General features: G+C 39.4%; 1 protein-coding gene across 1 annotated transcript; it reads right to left on the minus strand.

Annotated features, from left to right (window-relative positions):
- Nucleotides 1-1,431: 1,431 nt before the first annotated feature.
- On the minus strand, nt 1,432-15,177 carry LOC140228859 (nuclear nucleic acid-binding protein C1D-like). Its single transcript, XM_072309132.1, has 6 exons — nt 15,024-15,177; nt 9,830-9,896; nt 8,759-8,814; nt 4,658-4,712; nt 3,757-3,825; nt 1,432-3,223 (listed from the first exon to the last, which is right to left on the minus strand). The coding sequence occupies exons 1-6, from the start codon at nt 15,138-15,140 to the stop codon at nt 3,159-3,161; spliced, it is 429 nt and encodes a 142-aa protein (XP_072165233.1). The 5' UTR covers nt 15,141-15,177; the 3' UTR covers nt 1,432-3,158.
- Between the last annotated feature and the right edge of the window lie 5,404 nt (nt 15,178-20,581).

The following is a 20,581-nucleotide window of genomic DNA, read 5'->3' on the forward strand; positions in this document are numbered from 1 at the left end:
TGCTTTTACATTTAAAAATTATTAAAGGTAATATTCGGCTCCGTAAGGTGCTAACAGACTAATAAATGTTGGATGATTGCTTTTACAATAAGAAATGAATAACGGTAACTTTCGGCTCTTTACAATGCTAAAACAAATGTCGGATGCTAACAGACGTCGGCAAATGCTCCCACTTTTTCATTTCAAACGTAAGTTCTGACCTCCTTAATTTTTAGGCATCAACTTTTATAATAATCTATACGCCTATTTGCTAAATCTTAAAACACAAAATAAGATGATTGGATTTTCTAATTTTAATTTCGAGTAAATTCGACCACCAAAAAATAAAAATCAGTGATACTGCTGGTGGCCCGATAAAAGTTAGTGTGGAGCCTTGTCTATTCTATTTTTTTTATTATGCTCGGCCTATACTTCCACATCATATTCCACAATATTTTCATAATCGCATTGCTGAAAAAAAAAAAAAAAAAAATCAGTGCTTGCGTTCTCGGGGAAGAATAAATGAAACATACTTCATGAAAGGCGAAAAAAAAGTAAAAAAAAAGGCACTACGCAGGGGATTGATGTTTGGACAGTGGACCGTGATTAATGCCAAAGATGATTATAACTGTCAACACCCAACACCTACGCAGGTGCGCCATGACGGTTTAGAAATCTACGCGCGCGGTACGACTATCATGATCAAGAATTAAAACACAGTGGTTAAAGAAAAGAAGATGATGGGCAGAGCGTAGTGCTATCGTAAGCACTCCATTGGCAAGGGTGCTATGTGCATACCGTGTACGTATGTTCAATGTAGGTAGGTGTTGGGGATTTTTCTTGTCAGTTGTGTATACCGGGTATTTCTTTGGGCGCGCGATTGTTTCTGGTCGGGAATATTTACAGTCAAGTGTTAAAAGATTTGTGACATATCTTCTTCGCTGTCCACGCGCGCTTAAAAATCGGAGATGCTGAGTGATGTTGCAATTCGATTCGAGCTACATGCTGGGAAAAACAATAAGTTAATTAAGATTGGGACAGTAGATTTCACTTCGAGGTAACCGAACTTCGAGTTATTTCTTCGAGCTACGCGAATTTTAATACACGGAAACTCCATAGGAACAATCGGGACTTTCATTTTGCCCCCGAGGTAAGTGATATCGGCTTATCCGACGTCGAGGTATCCGAAGTTGACTGTATCTTGAAATATTTGTGAGATATGGAGAAAAAAGTTAAATTTTAACATTTTCACTTGACCTTTGACCCCGTGACCCTAAAATCCAAACAAAGTATTATCCCCCCAGGATATACCCTCATACCAAGTTTGATGTAAAACCACCACATGGTTCTTGAGATATTGACAAAAACAAAACAGGACGGACGGATGGACGGACGACCCGAAAACATAATGCCTCCGGCCACTTCGTTGGTGGAGGCATAAAAACCGTCAAAACCAATTGCATCTTGGATGAGAGACAGTGGTCTTGGAAGAATTTCATTTCATTACTTCGGCTTAATGAATCAGTAATCGGTACAGAAATAAGGATGTGATTACGTCCAATTAATCATATTACAGAGAAAGCATGTCCAAGTCAATCACCATTTGTATCTACATTAATGCATTTTGACATTTTGCTGAAATCTTGAATAATACAAGCGTGTAGCAAGCCAGTGGAGTAAAACGGAGACGAATGGGCCCCGAGCTTCTTGTTTAATCCCAGCAGAATCTTCATGAGACGCAAAATGAAAACATGCGAGTATCGCAGATCTCAATGAAAATGCGAATAGTGTATACACTGTCAATAGCCAACACCATCATTCTTATGGCTTTGATGTCAACATCTGTAGTGATGTTGATAATGGAACTGTGGTGAAAGGGACATGCAATTCTTACCCCTGACATGAAAGACAGAAACCCACTTACTACAGTTTTTCATGAACAGACTTGGAACTTGACCATGATTAAAGACTGATTTATAGACTTGGAGGTAATTGGATGCATGAATCAAAGTTTAAACCTTGTGGGGTTAAAAAACACTACACAACAAAAAAAGTGTTGGTATGATATGCCCTCATCACTACATTTTCAAAATTACAGTTTAAAATAATTTCAGGCAAAAAAACAAAACTGAATGCAACACCAAAGAGAGGAATGAGGAAAAACGTATAATCTATATATATGCCAAATATTTCGTGAGACTTTACTTTTGTGAATTTTGCGAGTAGGGTGCTATTTGCAAATTGAAAATCACAAAATTATCAACACTGATCCCCGATAAGAATGGACGGGCACACATGCATCTCTCTGTTCAGAAATGTACTTTACAATTGCAAATTTAACCACTAGCTAAATTGTCTGAAGTCCTGATTCACGAAATATTTGACTAGCTAATTATACAGTCTTCCATAGCTATGATAAAACTGATAGGTGAACAAAAGATGCATTGTTGGATACCAACACACCTTGAAAATCTTTTGAACTGCTTTATTTCTTTTGAGGCTTTTGTAGGAAATCAAATGGAATTTTGAGCCAAGGGGGAGAGATATGTATGAAGAATTAACAATAAAACAGTCACCATTTCCCTTACTTGCTCTACTCATTTCAAGAAGATTGGAAGAATGTGGAAAATAAACTGAATATACTAAATAAAATGTCAGATGGTTTAAAAGCAAGTCAATAAGTAACGGTACAAAATGTTAACAAGACTATTTGTCCATACACCCTTTTCTGACACACAAACATGTCAACAAGACAATATTTTCACCTGCAATACTGCAAATGAGGTTTCATGTGTTGTAACAGTCTGTAATTTTTATGATTCATGTGAACGCAGAATACCAACAAATGCATCAAATGAAGAACATCAAGTTTCATGGCACTGTTTGTAGTTCTCACTCATGATCTAGTTGCATTACAGGACTGTTATCTCATTGTAGTAAGTTCCATCGACTCCAAGGACTTTCCACATCACTTCGGCTGCTTATAGTTCATCCTCCTTTAGACTTGCACAGTGATTTCAGCCTCCACATTTCTGTCAGTTTTTGTCAACACATGTGCAAATGATGCTTGACTGCTGTACAGATCTCCCCAGTGAGGACTGCCTGTAGATAGGCATGTGCCAGCACCATTCTGAAACTTGCCATTCATGTAAAGTTCATGTCGAATCAACCCACACTCGTCATCTTGACTTCTTTGATGGGCCTGGTGAATCTTCAGCTTTCCTCTTCGCTGGAGAGGATTTGGCTGCAACAAGACAGGAAAATAATGCGTATGTCACATAAAACAAATAGAACACACAGATTGCCCATACACTCACAGGAATATCTTGTACAACTTTCATACGACTTTCATACTGTAAAGTCAAAAGTGAGATGATACCACTTTTTTGTCTCATTCACTCAACATCATGATTTTTACCTTTTTGAAGTGTCAAATTACCCCATTTCAATGGGTTAAAAGTAATTATCATAAGGGATTTGCATACAGTGCACTCCCGTTATAACGAACACGGTTATCACGAAATTTCGGTTACAACGAAGTAAAAATTTAGGCAGCAAAATCATCCATTCTATGTATCTTCATTCTTTATTTGTTCGGTTACAACGAAAGAAAACTGCTGTTCCCTTGGACTTCATTATAACGGGAGTCCACTGTATTTGAATCTACGTTTGGAAGGATCATACGATGAAAGCGAACATAAATTTGGAACATTCATATCTGTTTAATAGAGGGTTAATTTTGACAGGTAAATTGCTAATGCATGGAGTACTTCTCACCTTCTTCTTCATTCTCCCAGAGCGCATTCCTGACAAATCTCTTTGCAGCATCTTTATCCAGTTTGGCCGCTGGTAGAAAGGAATACAGTACCTAACTTCAGCATGTTTTCATCATAAAATGCACCACATAAAACTAGCAGATGCACATGTACTTGTAACAGGGAATAATTTCCCCACCCCCCCCCCCCCAAAAAAAAAAAAAAAAAAAAAAAATATATATATATATATATATATATATATATATATATATATATATATATTTAACAGGACTTTGAACAACATCTCCAGAATATTTTGATTTTCCCTATCTTTTTCTTTTTAAAGTATCACAGATTATGAAACATGACACTGTAATCAATTGTCATAATTGTACAAGAATTCATGTATATAATACATATATAATGGACTTCAGATGCTGGGGGGGGGGGGGAGGATCAGAGCCCATTGCTGTAAATTGAAACTAGTCATCATTGCCTTCCTGAAGGTTTAGACATTTGCCATCTACATGTGCATTGTTCATACCTGGGTAAGTGCTATTGACTAGAGCAGGTCTGTCTTTGAAAACTCTTTCCTTTCTACAGTTTTGACAAGTGTGATGTAGAAACAGTGACATTACAGCCTGCATTTCACAAGATTTGCTTCCTTGTCAAGTACTCAATACCTAAAACACTTTCATTTAGTCTTCACATGCTGCCAAAATCTCCAGACCACATCCTACTCAATTGGTGCATAACCTGTAAACTTCACTTGCCATTTCTAAACTTAACTGTTTCATTCATGGAATGCAGCAACAGCCTCTGGATTCAAGCCTGTGGGCTGTTCATTCTTAACTCTATGTGATGTCAACTTTGCTGGCATATCTCAGGTCAATTCATTAAAGACACAACATGTCTGAACTCACCTTTCTTCTTGTCTGTTATCTCTTTCACTTTGCCCATGTACTCCTGTATCCTGCGCTGTAGGTGAACCAATCAATACAGGGTATAATTATAAGAAAGAGTACAGTTGAACCTCTATTATCCGGCCTCCCTTTATCCGGATCTCTCTATTATCCGGACGCAATCTCGCCGTGATATCCTTTTTAATAATTACGGGAAGAAAGGGGGATTCCCAACTCCTTGAGAACTCCTACCCAAACACACATGAATTACATATTACTTCCAATATGATTAACATACATTGCATCAAATTTCCTTCCAAATTGCTTACCTTCAGACATTTCAACATCCCGAAACATCCCCAAATGTAACAATGAAAAGGTTGCAGTATACACATTACTACATGTGGTACTACAATGGGCTTCATCAGTACATGTGTATGTATATGTACATGTATAAAGCATTGAGTCTCCCGTATCCGGCCAAATCCCTTATCCGGATGAGCCCCGGTCCCGACTTGTCCGGATACGAGAGGTCCAACTGTACTGGCAAATGCATAATAAACCTTAACCCGTTGAGGACGAGTCCCGAGTATACTCGGGAAAGTGTCTATGGGAAATGAGTGTTGTAGCAAAATCAAGCCATCCTCAACAGGTGACAATGCATATGGATTAAGTTTTTTAACTAACTTAATTTATTTCTCATGCTGGACAAACTACAATACATGTACTGGGCTCCGTCTTATAAAGCCTTCAAATCAATCACAAGTCCCCAAATCAATCGCAACTTGCATTGCAGCACACACAAAACTTGTGATTGATTTCTATCACAAGTCTTTATAAGACAGGCCCCTGGATGACATCACAAAACAGGTGTATAAGTCTTTCCACTTGGACGTGACGAATCAAGAGAGAAAAGTCCAGGCAATCTCTAACCAACTCAAACGCCTCCATTGCAGACTTAACCAAGTCAACAAAGAAATAGACAATGGAGGAGAATGGTCATCGTAACTTTTTGGTCATCCACAGTTGTCCCCCCCGAGAACCAGAACGAGCGCACCAATGTAATCCTCTCAAGTTTGCTAAAAAGGAATTTGGCATGAACCTTCACACCAAGGACACTGACACAGCTATAGACTCTCAAAACTACCTCGACCAAATGATGACAACACACACACACACACAAAAGGACCAGTGATTTGAGAGCAATTCTCAACAGCTCCTTCCATAAGTACATAAGTACATGTACATTTCAAAATAGATTTTCAAAAAAATCTTGAAACATAACATATGCATAAGGGTGAAGTTATTCAAAGTTTGCTTCTATTATCAATAAAAAATGAAACAAAAACAGAAATACCACAGCCTTCAATATATAATATGCACTGAATTAAAAGAAAAAGTCAACAGCACTGCCTATATCATTCGATACACATGTACAATGTACATCATACTGTGCATGAATGGTAAGAATGGAATATTACAATTTTCGACAGACAAACATTACTAATTAAATGATTACATCACATGACAAGCATAAAATTTCAGCTGCAAGTCTTTATAACATGCAAAAAGAAATTTGAATGCATAATGCCCATCCTGCTTAATACATAGTCTCTACTTGTGGCTGATAAAGGATCATACACTACTCAAAAAAAGTTAAGGACCACTTTTTAATGTGTGTATACAATTTTCAAACCGGGTGTTGTATTTCTAGAAATACCCGAATATGGCTGTCTTGAATCTCCTCAAACACCCTGTAACAATTTCACACATGGGTGGTTTCAGTTGTTGCATGATGTCTCTCGCATTATTGCATATCCTGAAAAGTGGGCCCATTGTGAAGTGGTACAAATGTGGATTCAAATGCATTTTCTGTCTTTAGTCTCTACAATCAACAAATTGCTGACAACAGCAATGCCAAGATACAGCTGTCCAGGATGCCATCAAACACAATGAAATCAATTTCACACATGCAGTTCTTTCATGTCTCTTGCATCATTGCAATGTGCCCGTACAAAAGTGGCTTCCAAAGCATTTTCTGTCTTTAGTCTCTACAATCAACAACTTGCTGACAATAGCAATGCCAAGATACAGCTGTCCAGAATGCCATCAAACACAATGACATCAATTTCACACATGCAGTTCTTTCATGATGTCTCTGGCATCATTGCAGTGGGCCATAAGACAAGTGTCTTCCAAAGCATTTTCTGTCTTTAGTCTGTACAATCAACAACTTGCCTACAACAGCAATGCCAAGACACCACCTAAGTGAAACAGATGTAGCCAGAGCCCTAGGGATGCTGGAAGCTGGCCTCAGTCAGCGAAGAGTAGCCAGAATGATGGGCGTGTCACACAGTGTCATTAGCAGAGCAAATCAAAGACACCGAGAGACAGGGCTATACTCCGAGAGACCCCGCAGTGGCCGACCAGTTTCGACAACCCCTAGAGATGATCGCTACTTGACGAATCTCAGCCTCCGCAACCGCTTTCACAGTGCACGCCGCCTCAACAATGACTTCGCTGCAGCAACTGGAGTGATTGTTTCCACTCAAACAATCCGTAACCGACTTCACAGAGCCAATATGCATGCCAGACGGACAGCTCAGTGTGTCCCACTCACCCCTGCTCACAGAAGAATTCGTCTCAACTGGGCCCGGGAGCATGTCAGATGGACCAGACAGCAATGGCGTAGAGTTCTGTTCACAGATGAGAGCAGATTTTCCCTTGACCACAATGATGGACGTTCGAGAGTCTGGAGGCGACCAGGAGAGAGATTTGCAGACCTCTGTATTGCAGAACATGACCGTTATGGGGGAGGCAGCGTCATGGTGTGGGGAGGCATCACCTACGCCAACCGTACTCGTCTCTACGTGGTCCCAGGGGGAGCAATGACAGGAGTGAGGTACAGGGATGAGGTCCTTGAACCTATAGTGGTGCCATTTGCAGAAAATGTGGGACAAAACATCATTTTCATGGATGACAATGCCCGTGCCCACCGAGCTAGGGTGGTGACCGAGTTCCTTGAGGGCCAGGGGATTGAGCGTATGGAGTGGCCAGCGAGGTCCCCGGACTTAAACCCGATAGAGCACGTCTGGGACATGATGGGGAGGAGTCTCGAGCAGCTCGAAGCCCATCCACTTGGACTGCAGCAGCTGGGTGTGGCTCTGGAGGCTGCATGGGATGCACTGGACGTCAGAGACATCAATCGCCTCATCAGCTCCATGAGACAGCGCTGTGAAGCCGTTATTGCTGCAGGAGGTGGTCACACTCGTTACTGAACTGCCTGAAAGACACTCAGACATTCGTTTTTACCACTTCATGTCGGTAGCTGATACCCCTCGGGGCCCACTTTTCAGGATGTGCAGCGATGCGAGAGACATTGTGCAACAACTGAAACCACCCATGCGTGAAATTGATTACAGCGTGTTTAAGGACATTTAGGACAGTTGTACTGAGGTATTTCCAGAAATAAAACACCTTGTATAAAATCTTTATGTACGTTAAAAAGTGGTCCTTAACTTTTTTTGAGTAGTATATTAAGTCTCAGGTTCTTACACATTTTATACGCCTTCATGGAAATGCCCCTGCCTGTCTAAGTGACTGGTCATAATCTAGTACAGTAAAAAATCTCCTCTCTAAAATACACAGTAAAATGTAAGTGTGAAATGTCTGTGTGAAATGCAGGACATTTGATGATAGAGTGTGTGCAAAACTGATATCAACTAAAACATTCAACATATTGCAGATTTTGAAAAACTCAAATCGATGTTGAAAACTCAGCATTTTGATAATTGTTTGCTTAATTACGATATTGTTGTTACATGAATGTTGAAATGTTATATTTTCGTTTCTACATGTATGCATAGAGACTATCTCATGGTACAGACACCTCTCGTTGTAACAAAGTCCTTGGGACCGACAGTTTTCTTATTGTTACATTGAATTTCGTTATAGCCGAATAGTAAAGTGCACAAAGATACATGTACATACAGATAATATCGGGACTTGAATTTTTACTTTATCATAACAAGAATTTTGATATACCTGCAATTATGTTCATTATAACAGGAGTGCACTGTATTGTATGCTTTTCTGAGAACATATTATCAATATTATTATTACCAACTCTTGCTTGATAGGATGCTGCCTGGGGTCAACGCCTTGTGTGCAAAGATACACTGCATAGAGGAAAAGGACAATGTCACCGGTAAAGAATACATCATTATACAAATACAAAACACTGATGACACAATAAAAATAACACAAAATCTGGTTCGGCACAAACATACATGTATAAGGTGTGAATATAATGTGTTCATCACTATAAAGCCCAATTTTCTCTTCCAACAATTACAAAAATGGAGTTCAACATTGTGACCCATTGAATACAATAAAAGGAGACTAAAGTTGGGCCAGGTTGATTCCTTTAAAAAGGTATGACATTATATATCCATTTATTCTTCTGTTCTAAATTTCATGTAACAAGATTAATCAATGTACTCACAAGCATACAAGTGCCAAGGAAAAGATGCCATAACTTTTCACCTTTTTGACCTCTTCACATTAGACAAGATGAGATCCAAGATCTTGTCTTCTGAAATTCTTGGGTTCAAGAAGACAAAAAGGAGAGATACAACTACAAGATCTCATCTACACATCTTCTCAGACCCAAGAATTTTGAGAAGACAGGAAGACGAGATCTTGGATCTCGCCTATATGGACCAGATAAGGTTGAGGGGATAAGAGTTATCTTGTCTTCTCAATGGCACTTAAGGAATCAAATATGAATGTGAGGCAATCTTTGGTTTCCAGATTTCCCTTCCTCCTCCTTGCCCTGTCTGAGTCTGTATGATGTTGGGCCTGTAGAGTGTAAGAAGGCTGTATGTGAAGGTGATATGTGCATACAGCTGTAAATATGACTTGTGCCTTTCTACAGATATGTGGGTACATTTTCTTGTCAGGCAGAGCTCTGTGACGACTTACTGGAGTCTTCTAGCCACCTCAACCTCATTAAACTACAAATCACGTCAAAGACAGAAAATAGTTGGTTTCGACTGACTTTGATGATCTGACATCAAACTTGAATTTAATTCTCAACCGTTTCCAGCTTATACATTAAGTACATGTATATGGCTCCTTTTTGTCATGGGTGGCCACATTTGGGCACATGAAATTAAATAAAACAGAACTTACTCCAGAACAGTGAGTTGATGGCATATGCAGAGACCAGCTGCAGCTTTGCTTTATCGAGCACATCCATCTGTGATCAAGTACAATGTACATGAGAATTGAAGATAAATCTCATATTACAGGAAGTCAAATGGGAATCGACAAAACAAAAGAAATCAACAATTTAAACTGCATAAAGTTACAAAGCTTGTATAAATCTTTAACGTAAGACAGAAGTAGGCACAATGTCACATAACTGTATAACACAAATACCTTCACTGAATCACAGCAACTGTTCATAACTGTTCAACAGAGTGATAGCCCTCTGCAGCTGCTTATTTCAATCTATAATTCACTACACCACAAGATGGTCAGGTTTTCTAGGTCAATTTTCTGTTTTCACCAAGGCAATATTAATAATCCCTTACAAAACTAGTAAAAGCCTAGAACTTTGGATGGTCTAAAGGATATAAAATCAGACTCTGCTTGAGGGGATGCATGATCAGCCACAATGCAGAAGTTGTAGTTGTATAAACAACATTATGTACAATGTAGCAGAACAAACCTAAGACACAGGCTGAAGTGAATCATTGTCATTCGTTTGAGTATGAAACACGTAAGGTTTACTGTATGTGTGCACTGCCTGTAAACTATTCTATACCTTTAAGTTTGTCCTTGTGCGCTTGCTATCGTTACACACTGCCAAATTATCTCACCACAGACAACATATACAACTACAGTAGCAATGTAAAGTAAAGTAGTACCGGTATTTGATATTCATATCACGTGCCACACTGCCATGCCCACATTGTGCAGTATTCATAAGCACATACACTGTCAGGCAATCGTGCACTTTATGGCCCTAAAATATTGGTGTGAGATTATACCCCAATCAAGCAGTGCGTGCGAATTATTTACCAATCAGGCACCGCAGGTTCGACAGCATGTGTTGTGGTAATGTACTGTGTGCATGTGTGTGAGATTTCGCGTTGGGATGCAATGTGTGTATGTGTATGTGTCAACGTGTGTGTGCATAATGAAAGCACTTACGGTACTCCATATGGTTGCTCTAATGCTCTTCCCTGCCCAGCGCGGCGTGATCAAGCAGAGACAAACAGGGTTCTCTGCATATTGGCACACAACGGAACACAGAACACAACCAGTAGTAAACTTTCATCCCTCTTTGATGATATTACATACATATAAATGAATGGATGGTGCATTATGCAATGTATCTCAAGCAGGAAATCACTAATTAACCCATTGCAGAGGACATAATTGCATATAATTTCCACCATCTTGGCGAAATTATTCTGTGAAATAATGAAAAGAAAAACCCCAAATCTCATCCCAATTTGACAGTCTACTAGTGTTTATATTGTCTACACAGATACCGATTTACGGGCAGTCACAACATGGACACACACACACACACACAAGCCTCGCCCGCGTAGTAGCATGGCATGGGTGGTTTGCGCGATTTGTGATGGAGTCAAGATGGATGAAGGAGTGGCATAAAAATGTATTCACATTAACTGTTTTGGCTAGCTGGGATGTTCAAAAATGGAAGCTATTGTATTGCAGACTTACTGCCAACTTTCTCACACTTTCCTACAGCGGAGAGCATTGGCAAAGGCACGCGATATCGCACACAGTGTTCGTAAGTGTTTACTGTTTGATTGATGTGTCAGAAGCTGAGTGAGGTGGGCTTAGTGAACTTAGCACTCGTCAAACGGCATTCCATACAGCAAGAGAAGCTTGCCAGCTGCTAAGTGCGTGGTGGTTCATGGGATATCACCTTGCTCTTGGCGCACGAGGAATGAGGTAGGTACCAATAATCTAGGGCCTGGGCCGTATAAAGTGCATGATTGCCCACTGCCATACCATAAATACAAGTTGCATTGCTGCATTACACACCACCACCATACACGCGCACTAAATTTACAAATGGTAAAACCTTCACAACAGCAACACAGGTCACAATGTGCAATGTCAGTGGGACAAGGACAGAAGACACACAGCACTTTCACTCCGGCAATCCTGCTGAGAGGCTAGGCTGATCATAACCCCGGCGCGGGGCGCTGTGACATAGTTAATACTAGGGTTCCTCCTGGATTAGTATGTATTCTGGGGTCGCTGCTGTGGTTAGTTAGGCTGACCATAACTACACGCAGCCGCTGTCGCGAAGCGAGAGCGGCTGCACCTCTATTCCTTCGCAGACGTTGTCATTTTTCAGTGTGGTTGTGCGACTCCTTCATGAATATCTTTATTAATCGTGAAAAACTAAAATACAAGGAATTATCGTAATCTATGATAATCATTCAATAATCGGTATGCGATTTTTTGTTTAATTACGTCAAAAACTCACCGAAATCTGTGGCTGAAATCAGGTCTGTAAACGTCCTTATTGCTTCACTCCTCATCTATGTGTTATTTGAATGGCATTCACTCTCGTATACTACAACGTAGGTGGGGTACCTCTAACCCCGTCGCGGGGCGCTGTAACACAGTAACAGCGCCCCGAAGCATCGCATGCGATTTTTAGGAAGTACTGCGACGCGTACAATTCTGTCACAAACTCACCGTTCAAAAGGACACATGGATTCGCAACAAAAAGCCACATTTTGTAATACCATAATGTTGAATATTATAGCCGACTATGTATTACTCACCATTACTTCCGAAAACAAGAGAAATCGCCATCATCTTTGCTGGAACCCCACTCGACACTATCGACACTGCCGCTCGCCATTTTGAAAATATCACGTAAGTAAATTGATCTGGGCATGCGCAAATGAATATTCATGTTTACGTCATCTGCCATATATGTACATGTACAATGTTGCTCGTAGTTCTCGGACCATTCATAGCTATCAGTATCATCATCATGGAGTTCAAAGATGCTCTCAAGGAATTAGAGGAGGCGGCTGGAATTAAGTTTAAAGAGGAGCAGGTAGAAATAATGGAAAGCACAGTGAAACAGAAGGACACCTTAATGATATTGCCAACTGGGTTTGGTAAGAGCGTTTGTTTTGGTTTCCATCACCAAATCTTGGATAAAGTGAGTATACAATGGCATCAATAAGTACAGTGAAAGTAGCAAACTGAAGCCATTGTGAATGTACAACATTTTACAGTGTGAAAGGAAACTTGATTTATAGATGAGACATCTGGGACATTGCCCCTGCAGACTGGGAAAAAACAAACAAACAAAGAAACAAACAAAGAAACAAACATACCCTCTATCATGAAAATCACCTGTTATTTTCTTAATCCGTCATATCTCCAGATGTTCATTATGTGTGCACTTCCTTTATTGCAAATAAATAATGAACCACACATTCGAAATGTGCTTTAAAAACGAAATTAATAAGTGCCGGTAGGCCCGATAGTAAATCAGCGCCCAGCAATGCATTCTTTTTTGTTACGTCTCATGAATATTCATTTCAGTTCTCAGCGAGCCGTCCGTTTTTTTTTCCACACGCATACATTGCGTATTATAGTATGTGCTACGTTTTATCCATATTCGCGCATGCGCTGTGTAAGTCGTACCACAATACGAAATGCGGTAGGACTATAAAAACCCTCGGATAAACTCTTTCACTGGGCTCTCAAAACAGATCATATTGTAAATCGACTTCGCTTGCTGTGATTGTAAGTATCTTATCTAAGAGTAAGGCTACTAATTTCAGTGTAAAACCCTGTATTTTCGTCTCTGGTCACCGAAATGCTAAGCCATATCAGGTGCTTCTGTGACAGGTATAGGCTTGCTGTGCGACCCCTTTACGGTACGTATTTGTTCGTATGGGGTCGCTGCTGCGGTTAGGGTACCTCTAGCTCTCCGACTACCTACGTTGTACGTTGTAGTATACGGCCTTGCCATAAAGCTACAGCTGTACAGATGAATTGACGGCCAGCGCATGCGCACAAATTTCAAATCCATTGACTGTATAAGATGTCGTTCTCCCAAGTTCCTTTCGACCGAGTCGTATTTAACTCATCAATTCGAGCAGAAATGGAATATTGGCAGGACCAAAAGTTGAACGCTGTCAGTCTTCAACATTATAACTTCACCTGTAAGTCTTCATATTACAGAATTTTTGCGATTTCATATTGATATTTAGGCGCTATACTTCGCCTGTCATGATCATGTCTGCTACAATGCGCAGCCCCAACACTGCGTGTTGGGGCTGGTCGCAGTTAGGCTGACCATAGCCCGACCAGACGCTGTTAATACGCTACGCGAATACAGCGTCTGACCAACGAGCGGGCACCTACAAAGTGGGGAACCACAACACAACTACAAAACTTATGAAAATTTATACGTTCTTTATAAACAATGTACACGTTACCAAACGTTACTACAGAAGGTTCGTAAGTCCATTGAGAGCCCTCGTGATAAGTCCGTGGAACCAAAAAATGATACTTTCTGGCGGATTCCCTAACACCGTCAGGGTTCATCGTTGCAGAATTCAAAATGGCGCCTTGATCTCTGCGGAAATCTTTTGCGTGCGTGCGATGCGCTGCTTGAGTGTTGGTGTAGCAGCACGGTCGACAGCGCGACCTTTTGAAAGGGCATTCAGATCATGTGACCTCCCGGATATTGGAAATGGCCTGGCGTGAAAGACGATGTACCGTTCGTGAACCGTTCACACATGCTGCATATAACCATCATTTTAGGTAAGTTATTAAATCTAAATTTCAGATATGAAGACTCATTATCATTTTGTTCGTCAGATGAGTTTGAAGTGACAAAAAAATGATCATAAGTATCAAAATTCAATCCGATCGCATGCGATCGTTGGACCCTCTTCGTGTTTGGAGCTTCGTTGGTACAGCCCTGTCGCGCTACGTATGTACAGCGGCGACTGGGCTCTGTATAGTTAGGCTGACCACAGCTAAAATTACAGCCAGTGTTAAATTTTACACTTTTACACCGAGTCATTGATTGAAGACAGATGTCAGGAATACGCAGTATAATGAATGTAAGAACCTCGAGATCTACTCCGTACATAAATTACATGTATTGTAAACAGCAGGTTGCTGGAAACTGATTCACGTGCACGACTGCACGAGGCGAGGTTGATGCTACAAATTAAAAGTATTGAGGTGCCTACTAACGTGAATCTTTATACATGGGACCATGCTAAACTTGAATGAATAGAGGCACGGCACGGGAGAGGAGAACTTTCACATCTCCGTATCTACTGTAACTTACCTTCCTGTGTATATCTGCAAGACTAACTGAAAACAGAGATTCAAATGTTTCTTCTACATCGTGCAGAGACGATTTGAAGACCTCCAAACTTTTGCTTATCTCCTTGGGAACCTCCATCTCGATGTCATTTGTCCGTGTCGCGTCAGAGCAGAGCTGTTCAGCTGTACACACCACGCATTATTATACGTACGTACGTGTAGGTAGAGTTCTGTGTGGTACACACGTGATCGAAATCCTCGTTTGATCCGATCCGCAGCAAGCAAAGTCCGTGCAAAGTCTGGCTGCTGGTGGTTGGTCACTAGCTAGGATCGCATCGTGATTGCATCGCCAGCAATCGCGATCGCATGAGGAACGAATGAATCTGAAGTTTTGAGGACAAAATGCACCTGTACTTTTGTGTCCATACCTAATAACTTTGTTTATTGTATTATATTCATATATTAAGATTATTGTTGGCTTATCGCTGACCTTAAAATACGGAATTTAAATTAAAAAAGATGGTACGTTTAAACAGCTTGTACTGATTTTTTCTGTCACTCGCGTTGCTTCATTTCTTGAAATTTATGCTACAATCTATCAAATCAAAATTTACAGATTATAGGTTCATTGGTTTGAGTAAAATCAGTTCGTTGTTTACACATACACGCACGCGCACATACACACGCACACACACACACAGTACACAGACACACACACATACATACACAGACAAATATAGAAATGATAAAAAATACATGTAGGCCTATACATTATCTCTTATTGGTTTCGAAGGCTTCCAGTTGCTTAACCTGGTTATGGTTTATAGTATTCCAGTTTATAGCATAATTTTAAAGTGAGTCAACTGATAAATTTTCCAGTTCTGACCAGTAGAATCCAATTGGTGTGCCTTTGCCCAGTTTGGTCCTTTTTGTCCTAATAGGCCTATGGAGTCAACTGGTTTGTTGTTCAGTCATATACCTGTTCATTCCATTGTTTTTAAGTCGAATCAGATAGGCCTAATTTGTGTCCAGTCGATCCCAATTGGTATCAAAGGGCACTGTTGTTTCTATTGGAATCAACAGGTTGATGTTAGTACAGTGTAGTCAGTGTATACCGTTATTATATCCAGGCGCGGTGGAGCACCCCAATTTGCATCTCATTATCGCCCCGTTCTATTTGAATTTCCAACGGGCATCTACGGCTGCCCGAAACTGTGTGCATGAAAAAGTCAAATCTTTACCTCCTCCTTGTGCAGCTATGCTTGCCGCTAGTAAACTCAAACTTCCCACACTATCTAAGTTTTTAAAAACCTTCCTTTCGATGAAAAAATCATGAAATTTGCTGCACTAGAACTTGAGATATTAAAGCGTTTTGAAAATCACCTCTCGCAAAACATGCTCTCTGTTTTTTTCCGACTGGACTATGGCCGGGCTCCAATGTGTCCGAAATTGGCAACATAAGTTTATCAGGCCTCAATCCATATATGGTGAAAGTTTTCGCTTGGTTCCACCTGTATTTTTTTGAGAAATCAACATGTTTCTACAGGGTTTGGAATAGAAAATTGTAGTAAGCGAAACAATTGAAAATGACGTCATTTCTTTTCCCGTAATATTGGGCATGCGTGGTACGTGAGATTTAGGATTTCGTGCTCATTGTTGGTTTGCATGTGACGCAGTCAATTTTGCTGAGTGTCGCACGGCGGTGACTGCTGAGCTGCTGCCGCGCACGCTGCATGCAGCAAAGCGTTGTGTGTGCTGTGACATGCAACGCTACAGTCACGCGATTATATATACATGGGACCGACCTGTACACTTTGCGTTCGTGTCATTTTTGACATCACCTTCTGTTTTTTTCCGACACAACCATGGCCGGGAATATTACGGTATGACATTTAAAATGCAAGCAGATAAATAAATTTCGGTGTACTTTGTTCGAATGGCGCTTTGGTTCCGCAATCACACTTCGTGAATTTTAGGATGATTTTCGAGGCATATTTTTGGTAATTTTGCTCGCCAGGTTTTCGCTAATATTTCACATTTTATCATTGTCAAATCCTTTAATATGTTATATGTGCATATTCGGACATGTTTTCAAATTCAAACTAACTCAATTTTAATCCGAAAATAGGTTTCCTTAAATTGTTATTAGCTTGAGAAGTTGTTTACTTTTTCTCAACTACGCGAGTACATGTTGTTTACTTTATGCAAATGAGGCTCGGCTGCCGATGGATTTCTGCGAGATAATTAGGGTGCTCCACAGCGCCTGTATCATCGCCTGCAAGTGAAATGAAGTATATTTGCAAGCGTGTCCAGAATGGGTGCTGTTCGTTATTCCGAAGGTTCGATATTCCGAAGGTTCGTTAATCCGAAACACGCAAATTCCCTATACCTAGAGGTTCGTTAATCCGAAAATGAAAAAGGGTTCGTTAATCCGAACATTTGTGGCGTTATTCCGAAGGTTCGTTATTCCGAAGATGTGTTCATCCGAAAATGAAATTCGGAAAAACGAACCTTCGGAATAATGAATCTTCGGACTGAAGAGCCTTCGGAATAACAAACCTTCGGAATAACGAGCTGTAACCGTCCAGAATAGGCCTTTCTACTGGTATATGATTGGCCAGCTCTTATGCAATTAGTTTCAATTACACTCAGTGAATATGTTTTAGACGTGTCAGTTAATTCAATTTGTTTAGCCGGATTCGGCTATAAAAATCTGCCACTATAGGGTTTCCAAATAGAATTACTCAACTTATATATTCGATTTGTTTCTCCTGATATTAATTGGTATATCGCACAGCTTGCCTGTTCATTCCATTGGTTTCAGCCAGAATGGTATCGAACCAGGAGGCTCCAGTTAAAACCAGCCCAACAAACCAGCATAAAAATATCCAACCAGGTGAATGGATTCAACTGTGACCAATAGATATTGATACTGACATGCAGTTAAAATTTCCGAAGTTGGTGGTATAATGTTTTCCGACCCGAATATTGATGTAACATAAACATTTGAAAAATGATGGTCAATAATAAAGTGGACGGTAAAAGTGACTTTGATACACTAAGTCTATACATGTCTATTTTTGTTTTTTCAGGTTAAACCACCCAACGTATACTGGTTGAATAATTCATGAAAAGTGGCCGTCATAATTATGGTGGTCATAGATAAAGAACATTTGTTCATAAATTCGCCATATTTTCTGCAGAAATACCTGTGCAGTTTAAGATGATTAACGACTCCTGTTTACGATCGCACTGTTATACATGAATTCGAATATTGACGTAAGACACATTTACTGTACGTCATATAAATATGAAAAAAATGTAAATTATTTTCGTAAAATTCACTTCATTTTGAGGACACAAAAACAATGGGAAAATCTATGTGAAATAAAGTCGTCCTTATATTACCCCATGAATTATATAGGGCCTATATAGTCCATGTGATATGGTCAGCCAGTCTGACGCTCAAATATAAGACGTTATCATGCGATCGAAAGGACAAAAGAATGGATTTTTTTTTTTGAATTGTCTTAGTTAGAGGTTACTAATTGGTGAAGCCTTTAACGCAGATCTCCCATATTTCATATTATGATCATGAAAATAATGAAATAACACATTTTGCACATAAGGACGTCAAGTAGGCCTATATACGCCATATTATTGTCACCTGTTGACTTATGATAACTCTCTGACTTATAAAACTGGGCGTCGTCACTTTTATGCATTTCACGTTATTTTAAACACTTGCAGCTTCGTGATTAAACCGTACAGAAATTGATCACTGTAAAAAGAGGTTTTTTGACATGTTTCCCAAAATACATGTTTTTTTTATATGTTTCCCAAAATACACGTTGACACGTTGCGTCATCACTGGAGACGTGTTCACAGAACTCTCCACGAATACGTGTACAAGTACTGGATATGTATGGCAAGCCAAATGTCCTACAAATCGAAAAACTCGGTTAATCGTCCGATAAACTATAGTTTATCGCCCCCCCCCCCCACAGAAAACCTAGTTTATCGCTCAAAAACTATAAAGTCTATCGATAAACTATAATGTCTGTCGAGTGAAAACTAAGTTTATCGAGTGAAAACTTTGTTTATCCTAATAAACTCAGTTTAGCGGCAAACTCAGATTCTCGCGAAAGACAGAGTTTAGTGATTAACTTTGTTCATTAAGCAATACACAGAGTTTTTCAATAAACTCTGTTTGCAAGCAATAAGCCGAGTTTTTATCGAGCGATAAACTATTTTTTTCCATCTAGAAAGAAATGAGTTTTTGTATTGAGAAAACTAAGTTCACTGAGCCATAAACTAAGTTTATTGCAAGATAAAAAGAGTTTATAGATTAAGCGACTTAGTTTTTCACTCAATAAATGATAGTGTTTTCAATACCATAAAACTAATAAAATAAACAAAATAAACTTACTTTTTCTAAAGTCTATCTATTAAGCAGTAACTACGTTTACTCTGTTATGAAGTGAAAAATTAAGTTTATCAATAAACTCTGTTTGTAATAACTAAGCTTATAGAGTAGGAAACTCTGTTAATCAATTGGACAACAAAGTTAATCGTGATAATTTAACTGAAAGCTTAGTTCCTTTTGTTTAATAAAATGTTATATTTCGATCCATCATCCATGATCGATTACAAATGGAACTTCAGTAACAACTCAAGCATTGTTTAAGTTAGCATGCAAAATAAATAATGCAACTGTCATTGTGTCAAAAATTAATTATTTTTATATTAACTCAAGCATTGTGTAAGTTAGCATGCAAAATAATAATGCAACTGTCATTGTGTCAAAAATTAATTATCATACGTTACAAACACAAATCAATAAATGCATCCATCATCACGGCAATGATTATTAAACAATGGAATCAATATCATTAATAAAGGATCAAACAATAAGCGTATACATGTACGAACTATGCATTCAATACCTATGCATAGGGGTACATAATTCAGTGTCTGTTTATAATCCTTGCCTGTATTATTTAGAACGTTGTTACCCCTCGATCGCTCACCTATTAAATATTTCCGTTCCGGGCACACCACAGGTTTACCTAATACAAGCACAAATGCATAAGCACACAAACAAACACACAGAGCCTGTTCACCATGAACACAAATGACCACCCAACAATCATGCAATGTAAATGGTATAGCTATACAGATGTAGAGTATAGAGCACCGTGTTAATATCCGTTAAAAATTGGTTTAATTTCTTGCTGTTCGCTGTTCATGTTCCTGCTTTACTTCGTTTCATTATGCGGGAATTTCTCGAATTTCCAACATTCTTTCCTACATTTCCTTTATCAATTGGGACCTGCTCTTTTGCAGGTTAGGAAAATACACCAGCATCCATTTTTTTCAATAATATCAATCATATGGTTTATGAGTTGCCCCTTTTCCGATATCTGTATTTTAGTGCATACATGAATAGATTTCCAAGGTGTATTTCTGTACCTTGGGTAAAACAAAAACTTGTCTGCATAGTTTCCAAAGATTATCAACTTTTTTGCAATAAAAAAAAAATGTTCATAGGTCTCAACCTTAGAGTGACAAAATGCACAT

This window comes from Diadema setosum, chromosome 1, assembly GCF_964275005.1.
Source record: "Diadema setosum chromosome 1, eeDiaSeto1, whole genome shotgun sequence".
In the NCBI taxonomy this organism is placed as follows: domain Eukaryota; kingdom Metazoa; phylum Echinodermata; class Echinoidea; order Diadematoida; family Diadematidae; genus Diadema; species Diadema setosum.

Bases quoted from the DNA above. Each gene is read 5' to 3' on its own strand.
- LOC140228859 (XM_072309132.1), bottom strand. From the start codon at position 15,140: ATGGAGGTTCCCAAGGAGATAAGCAAAAGTTTGGAGGTCTTCAAATCG. The intron at 4,713-8,758 runs GTAATAATAATA...GTTCACCTACAG, and splicing joins ATCCTATCAAGCAAGAGTTG to CGCAGGATACAGGAGTACAT. The intron at 3,224-3,756 runs GTGAGAAGTACT...GTCTTGTTGCAG, and splicing joins CTGGGAGAATGAAGAAGAAG to CCAAATCCTCTCCAGCGAAG.